General features: G+C 40.1%; 1 protein-coding gene across 9 annotated transcripts in view; it reads left to right on the top strand.

Annotated features, from left to right (window-relative positions):
- ABCC12 (ATP binding cassette subfamily C member 12) overlaps window positions 1-8,271 on the top strand; it is a 112,229-nt gene extending 103,958 nt beyond the window's left edge. For 7 of the 9 annotated variants that reach the window (XM_038368317.2, XM_043494930.1, XM_043494932.1 and 4 more), the window contains 4 exons: window positions 112-190; window positions 1,283-1,396; window positions 5,805-5,969; window positions 7,560-8,271. In XM_038368317.2, coding sequence (XP_038224245.2) covers window positions 112-190; window positions 1,283-1,396; window positions 5,805-5,969; window positions 7,560-7,652 — 451 coding nt within the window. In that variant the 3' untranslated portion in view covers window positions 7,653-8,271. Of the gene's footprint in view, window positions 1-111; window positions 191-1,282; window positions 1,397-5,804; window positions 5,970-7,559 lie in introns of those variants that run through there. The other 2 variants (XR_006275077.1, XR_006275078.1) reach the window with 2 other exon arrangements.
- Window positions 8,272-8,722: the final 451 nt, after the last annotated feature.

Raw genomic sequence — 8,722 nt, forward strand, 5'->3', positions numbered from 1 at the left:
GTTCAGCCAAAATATTTCATGTTTAAAGTGACTTGTGATAGTAATTTACAAAGTATTGTTGTACTATATTGTGTTTTATTTAAAAAAATCATTTTAATTTTTGCTTGTCAGGTACAACCTAGATCCTTTTGGTAACTATACAGATGATTGGATCTGGAAAGCTCTGGAAAGAACATTTATGAAAGAGACTGTACGTTTTTGGGGGTTTGGACATAATTCATTTTCTGATAAAGATAATAAATGGAAAGTCATTTACTGTTTGGTACTGCATATAAATTATCATGTTAGATTGTTATGGCATTAATAATAGTGAGGTATTAATATATAATCTCATTAGTTGTGAATAATGTCTACTTACCGCATTGCTTCCCTTTTTGATGTTATAATGGCAGAATGTTTATTTGAAACGTACAACACTCTTTTTAACAATTATGAAAATATAATATCCTGATAAATGTATGACCATGCACAATTAATATACACCTCTACCTTGATATAATGCAGTCCTCAGGAGCCAAAAAATCTTACCGTGTTATAAGTGAAACCACGTTATATCGAACTTGCTTTGGCCCCCCTGCTCCTTGTGCCCTGATGACATCCTCCAGAGACCCTCCCATCCCTAATCACCCCCAGGACCCCCACCCCTTACCGAACCCCCCTGCTCCCTGTCCCTTGACTGCTCCAACCCCATCCACACCCCTGACAGGCACTCACCGGCAGCGGCAGGAAGCAGAGCCCCAGCCCGCTCCACTCCGCCAGCTCCCAACCACGGCGCTCTGCTTCCCACCACCGGTGAGTGCGGGGAGATTGGGGAAAGGAAGCCACCGGTGAGTGCAGGGGGCAGGTGAATCCCTTCCCCCAAGCCCCTGTCCCCACGTGACATGGCTGGGGCTGGGGCGAGGGAAGCGGAGCGGGCTGCTCCCAGCCACCCACTAATCACCTGGGCCACTCTGGGCCTGCGGGGCCCCCACAAGTGCCCCCCCACAGCTCCTGCCTCCCAGACCCTTGGCGGGGGGAGGCTCTGCCCATGCCCACCCCCCAAGACTCTCTGCCCCTTATCCAACCCCTCGGGCCCCGGCCCGGCACCCTTAACACGCTGCTCAGCGCAGCGTGTCAGAGCCAGACACGCTGACCTGCCGAAGCGCGCAGCCCCGCCCCCCAGAGTGCTGCTTTACTGCGTTATATCCAAATTTGTGTTATATTGGGTTGCATTATATCGGGATAGAGGAGTATATTATTGCATAATATGTATAGTCATTGTGTCTTTTTCTTTGTATTCTAGATATTGAAACTCCCAGGAAAATTACAGGCAGAAGTTGTTGAAAATGGAGAAAACTTCTCATTAGGGGAAAGACAGCTGCTTTGTATGGCAAGAGCTCTCCTTCGAAATTCAAAAGTAAGTAATGGGAGAGATTCTGATACTTCCAGCAGTGGTCCTGAATACATGAGAGTTGCAATAAGTTTTTTTCCATCTAACAAAGAGGGGGGAAAGATGAAACCTACAAAGAAACCACCATATGTTTGTTCTGTTTTATGACTAGCTTAGGAGTAAAGTCAACTTAATCGAAATATATTTTTCAGCTTTCGTATTTGCTATATTTGATCCAAATCTTTTCCACCTTTTAGATTCCCCATAAATGAACCTATATCTTGTCATATTAAATACTAAACATCTACTGCAGTTAATGATTAAACACCCATATTCTTCATTTTCCAACAATATCTACATCTCACACTAACAACGTCTCCTGCTCACTTTAATTGCTGCTTTTGGCAATTTGAAGTCACAAAGTTCTGTTGTCCTACTAGTTAATAGCACTATGAGGACAGGAAGCCTGTGGTCACTTTTGAATCTATACAATCATGAAGCTTGATCATCAGCTGATATAAATCCACTGACCTCAGTGATGCTCTGCTGATTTACACCAGCTGAGGCTCTAACCTTTTGTCTTTTGACTGGCAAAGCATATTTGAGATTTGCCTATTGCTCAGCTATGCTTTTTCAAGTGAAAATGAAATGTTTAAACTTCAAAAGAGGGCTATGTTTGCAGGGATTCTCTCTTCCCTGGGTAGCACACCCCTACAAATATTTTTAATGCTCAAATATGTACTTCCAAACTTATTTGGAATGAAGGCTTAAAACCTGCAAGAGAGACCATGAAAAAAAAACTGGTTCCTGAGAGGAACTAATCCATAATGGGAATTTGGATTTCCCAGTGTTCTCAGGAAACTAATCATGTAGCCTGGTCCATCAGGCTACTCTTCAAGTGTTGACACTGTATAATCTATAAGGCAATAAAGCAGTAACAAAAAAGTCCCTACACCTGTCTGTAAAACCAAAAAAGCTTCTGTTTGGCTTTAACTTGCATATTTGAGCATAAACATGACAATGGGGACTTGCTTCCTGCCAATTTTCAGCAAGGGCCCAATCCAGTTTCTACTCAGTGGAAAGACCATGAATATCAATGAGTGTTGGATCAGTAAATCCTTATTAATGTATAAGCCTCAAGATCTTGAGTACCGTTCATTTTAATAAATCCACGCATATATTGTCACTTGGCACGGCTCTATACAAATATCTGGACTCATTTTTAATGCTACAAGATATGGGGTGTTAGTTTATAATAGGTTTCTCATTCCTCCACAATCGCCTAAACCATCAGAAAAAAAGTTCCAAGGATCCACTGTTTCTCTCCTCAACTTCCCCAGTAAAACTTTCAAAATATTTTAAAAATTATAGATTTCCAGCTCTGGCAAACCCTTTCAAGCCTGCTACTGTATCAGGATGGTCTCAAACATGGATTTTGTGTTTTCATGTCGTGGGCGCCATTTCCAAAGGGATTCAACCTCCTCTTTAAACCTACATTTGCAATTTTGAAGGCACATACTGTGCAATTCAAGCAACTAGATAGGAGCTAGATTCCATCTTAATCTAGCCCCACTGAAATAAAATGAGACTATTTATGGAGTAAGGTACTATTCAATGTGAGAAAGGATCACAGGACCCACCCACACCAGCATCATGTTTGCATACATAGCCATTTAAGAAAGCACATCCATATACATTAGCTCTTAAAGTTAAGTCAGCACCCACCCCCCAAAAGTCAGGTACATATTCATAGATACTAAGGTCAGAAGGGACCACTCTGATCATCTAGTCCGACCTCCTGCACAGCGCAGGCCACAGAATGTCACCCACCACTCCTATGAAAAACCTCACCCATGTCTGAGCTATTGAAGTCCTCAAATCATGGTTCAAAACTTCAAGGAGCAGAGAAGCCTCCCTCCAGTCAACCATGCCCCATGCTACAGAGGAAGGCAAAAAAACCTCCAGGGCCTCTCCAATCTGCCCTGGAGGAAAACTCCCTCCCGACCCCAAACATGGCAATCAGCCAAACCCTGAGCACATGGGCAAGATTCACCAGCCAGATACCCATATTAAATGATACATATAAAACTTCTGCTGTGTTCCATTTATAAGACCGCCTCTTTTCTGCCTCCTAGAGTCCTCTTTGCAAGTGTCCTATCTTTTCTGTCCTGTAACTCAAGTTTAAATTTTCCTCAACACTTCATACAATATGGACCATAATTTGCTCTTCTAGGACTCAATCTTCCTCCACTTGGAGTCACCCAGAGAGTTTTGTCAATGGCTTCAATAAGAGAAGGATTTAGGACCTAAAGCTTTCCTGACAAACAAACACAACTGGCCCCTGTGACATACCGGGGTACAATCCAGACCAGTGAGGGGCTGTGTCACCCCTGCCCTGCAACCTGAGGAGGCCTTACAATGCCTTGCTCAAGTAGCTCCCACTTGGGCCACTCACAAACAGCCTTCCAGCATGCAAACCACCCCTTGTGTGTCTGTATGTAGCTGCAGCCTGCCAGCCACACTTGGATTACACTCCAGCTCCTACCAGCCTTGCCTGTACTTCAAGGTGACCCCCAACACTCCCCTTGTCCCAGATTTCCCCCAGAAATGTATGCCCTGTACTGTCCAGACCTCTTCTGGACAGTACTTAAAATATTTTGTACTGTCTAGAAGAGGTCTGGGCAGTATTATTCTCCTTTAAGAGAATAATATGCACACCAACTTGTCACCCCAAATGGAGTTACACAGACACTTCAACTTGAACACATTAGATTAGATAAAACAAGTTTAATAACTACAAAGAGAGAGATTTTAAGTGAGTCCAAAAAATGAGGCATAAGTCAGAAATGGTTACAAGAAGAATAAAGATAAGACATTTACTAATACCTAACTTAACAAACAGTATCAAATTCAAGCAAAGTTTCTCACCACATACTTTCAGCAGTTTTACTGACCAAACTGTATGTCAGGATCCCTTCCGTAGAGTCCAACAAATGCTTCCTTTGTCACATCAGGTGCAATAAATGTGATGGGCTGGGAGAGAGAGAGAGGGATGCCTTGGGTATTTGTCCCTCCTTTTACGGTTTCAGTCCCCCTCTTGAAAAATATTTCCAGCTGAGCACTAGAAGACAAAGAGTCTATGTGGAAGGATGTTCTCTGCTATTTCCCTCTCCTCCCCACATCTGTTTGAGCTTTCTTTGTTTTCCTTCTTGCTTGATGACTGTTTACTGCATAAATGCAATTTACAGCAAGCATACATTCCTTTGTTTAGGACAGACCTGTTTGCCACCTTCTGTTTGGGCAGGGCTGTGGGGTTTGGAACGTGTTAATAACACCATACAGGGAAATTTTACAATTTTACATACCATTTTGCCACACATTTTATCAGGATGATACTGAACAGCAAATTATGAGTTTTCAAATGATACCTTACAAGGCAGACTTTGTACAAAGATTATTATAATAGTGTGTATGGTGTGAACACAGGGTATATTCTGTCACAGCCCCATACTTACTTTTGTTTCTGGTATAGTCTTATTTGTGTTAGAGGATGAACTATCTAAATAATATTGAAATACAAGAATGAGATCACTAACTTTTGGTGTTTTTCATTTTCATACATGACTGAAGAGGAAGATGGTGCTATTGCTTAGATGACCAACATGCTTAAAATTTCCCCACTTTGTGGAAATTTCAGTTTGTAACTGTGGCATCCAATGATTAAAATGAATATTTATTCATTTAGATTTCAAAAGACATAAAAGAATGTCTAGCCCAACCTGTAATTGGCTTTGCCATTAGTTAAAAATAATACCCAAATCATTACTAAATCCAGAACATCAGCACATTCCCCCTGCACCTTGCTGTACATACCACCAGCAAGTAGCAGAAACATATTACAAATCAAGGCCCTAATACTACAAACATCACATGCTTAACTTTATGCATACGAGTAGTCCCACTGAAGTCAGCATGGGAGAAATCTTTAAAATGCTTATTTTAACAATACAAATAGAATAGGAAAAAAAAAGAGAAAATTCACATCACTGGGGTTCTTCTGAGAATCTGGAGTGTAGGGAGTATTTGATTTGCACCCCAATCCTACGTACACAAACATGCTTAACTTTCCTCACAGGAGTAGTCTCACATGTTAAGCATGCATATAAGTATTTACAGGATTAGGACTCAAATCAAAATCTCCCCACCTTGCAAATTCTCAAACAAACCCCAGTGTTGAGAACTTAATAATCAGATTTTCATTGTTTTGGTCTAATCTGATTCTTAAAAATAAGCATTATAAAATAAATATCTAACTTTATAAATGCCATTTTTAATATATGTTCCTGTTTATTCACGTATAAAAGCATTGTAAGGTGTAAAGATTTTTTTAAAAAAAATACATATTGTATGCTTAAAAGTTTTTTCCCCTCAACAGATCATACTTCTTGATGAAGCTACGGCCTCAATTGATTCTGAAACTGATGCACTAATTCAGTGCACAGTCAGAGAAGCATTCAAGGACTGCACAGTCTTAACCATTGCGCATCGCATAAACACTGTTCTCGAGTGTGACCATATTCTGGTTATGGACAATGGAAAGGTACAGTATGAAAGAAGTTAGAAAGGGAAAAGACCTATTAGATCGTCTAATCCATCACTCTGCCACTGTACATTTATTCCCTATTGTACAGTTACTAGTGCTATGTCTGGTCTACTTTAAAATGTCTGAAACAATGGGGCTTCCACTACTACTACTACTTTGGGAAAAACTTTTCTACTGCCTAATAGATCTCATTTCATGGAAGCTTTTCCTTAAATTTCTTCTTAATTTCTTCTCATTCTTCCCTTTCAGACTCCAAACCATCCAACATATTCTCTTCATCGTTAGTGTTTACACCCTTCAAATATTTAGACTTTTGCCATGGTCCTCCCATATTTCCTTTCATTATTGCTCAGCCAGGCTATATTTATTTAACTTTTTCGGGGATCAGTTCTGTAATGTGCTGAACATTCTGCCCCAATCCAATAAATAAATTAAATTTAACTTTAAGAACAAGTGGTCCCATTGGCACATACTTAAATTCTTTGCTGGATCAGAGCTACAGTAACTCAGCACCTTGCAGGATTGATCCTTTTTTTTAATAAATCAGGGCTCTTCTGCTCAAGAAAGTTACATTGATATAAAGTGACATGAATTTAAACTGATATACTTATTCCGGTATAAGAGGGCTTTTTTTGCATTAGCTTATATTGCTTATGAAGGGATTTAAACTAAGCTGAAAAACACCACTCTTATTCTGGAATGAGTGTGTCCATGTGGAGAGTTATATCAGTTTAACTATATTGGTAGAACTGGAAAAACTTTCCTGTGTAGACAAGTCCTCAGTCCCTCCCGCCGCCTAAACATTTTTGTTGCTCTTCTCTGAATTCCCTATTTGTTGATAGCATTTTGGCAATTAGGTGCCTAGAACTGAATGCAATATTCTGGGTATAGTCACAGCAGAGTTGCATAGACTTTTATCTAACTGTTCCGTAAAGTGATGCCTTTGACTCTGATCCTTGTTGGCACAGATCTTGATGGGAAAGAAAAGATTGAATTTGTGACCTTTGCACCCCTTGATCAGGGAACCAGTGCCACTTAGAAGAGTCTCAGAGTTATGCCAGCTGGTAATGGTCTCTACAAGACCATTACATCAGCCAGTAATCAACTGGAGCTTAGCAGCTCTCTGACCATGCCCCCATCCCTCACCAGCTAAGAAGATGTCTTTTAAGTAATATAGAAATGTCTCTGCTGATGCATTTATGGCTCCGTTTATTATCTTATAGAATTCTGGTTAGTCATAATTTCCCATGAGTATGAGGCACTGAGGTTCAGAGTATCATATCATAAGTGGGTTCACAAATGTTTTCCTCTCACTCTTCTCTAGCGCTGGTGGTCTATAGCAAATTTGTTCTGCCATTATTACTTTATATGGCATATACTTTAAGGCCAAAAGGGACCATCATGATAACTTAAGTTTGACTTCCTGCACATAACCCACAGACCCTTCCCCACCCACTTTTTTAATAGGCCCATAATCTATGGTTGTATCCTCACCCAAAGAAGTTTTATATAGTGTGAAACTCAAAAACATTTGTGTTTTTGCTTCCTATTTGAGATTTGTTCAATCTATTTCCTGCTGACTTTCAGGTAATTGAGTTTGGCAAGCCCGAAGATCTTGTACAAAAACCACATTCTGCATTTGGATCACTCTTGGCTGCAGCAAACAAAGTGGCATTATAGAAGACATATTTTGTTTTGGCCATGTGATCATTGAAGATGGATGTGTGATATAAATTAGAAATAAAGACATTACTAGATTGCCATGTTAACTTCCAGCAACAAGATCTGGTTAGAAATTAACATTGTGACCTTTAGCTGAAATTCATATCACTACCAGTCATGTAACATCACCTAAAAAGACTAAGGATTAAACTAGAATAAATGCAGATGAATTAATTGCTTACTTCACATCTGGTTTGAAGTCTGGAAATGAAGCATGTGTGTCATAGTGCACCCAGCCAGTGGAAACTACAGAAATGTACTATTTTTACGCTACCATATTCTATCATTTAAAACCAGTCCAATATTGTACCCAGCTATAAAAATATAGATAAATGATGAAACACTGGAAAATGCAAGACAATAATATTTTTCAAAGCTTTATTATAAAATTAGAAGTGAAAAGACTGGAAATTTATGGGGTAAGTGCTGATTATATCTTTCACTTTAATATGGAACAGGTATTGATTCAAAGCATGAAATACGGTTTGTTGGCACATTTGGTGTAAAGATAATTATCTTGTATACTCCATGTGATCTATTAATCATTCCAGACTGGAAAAAATAAATTTTATCCATCTAAGCTTATGTTTCAATACTTTTATCTTTTGCTCAGTGGCGGAGTCAAGTTTTGCAACTAGAAGTGGCAATGGATAATTATACCTTCAATTATATCTGTTGGTTTGCTAATTTCACACGTTATCATGCCTGTGTATTTCATATAGTATCATGCCTTCTGCACCCTCACCGTAGCATCACAGCCCTAATCCCGACCTGGCGCAAAAGAAAGGCCCCTGGGAACAAGGGTGTTGGAGACTGAGCCCACTCTGCACTTACCCAGCACCAATGGCTCCTGTCATGCACGGCAAGACCCAGCTCCCTGATCCAGGTGTTCTGACCTAGTGCCTGGGGTTGCAGCATCTTTCAGGTTTGACCAGCTGCCCCTCCTCACGATAAAGGGTCTGCTGGGTGAAATTTGAGAAAATGGCTTGCAACATGTTATATAGGTCACAGTGCCATATCATTTTTAA

This window comes from Dermochelys coriacea, chromosome 12, assembly GCF_009764565.3.
Source record: "Dermochelys coriacea isolate rDerCor1 chromosome 12, rDerCor1.pri.v4, whole genome shotgun sequence".
Classification (NCBI taxonomy): domain Eukaryota; kingdom Metazoa; phylum Chordata; order Testudines; family Dermochelyidae; genus Dermochelys; species Dermochelys coriacea.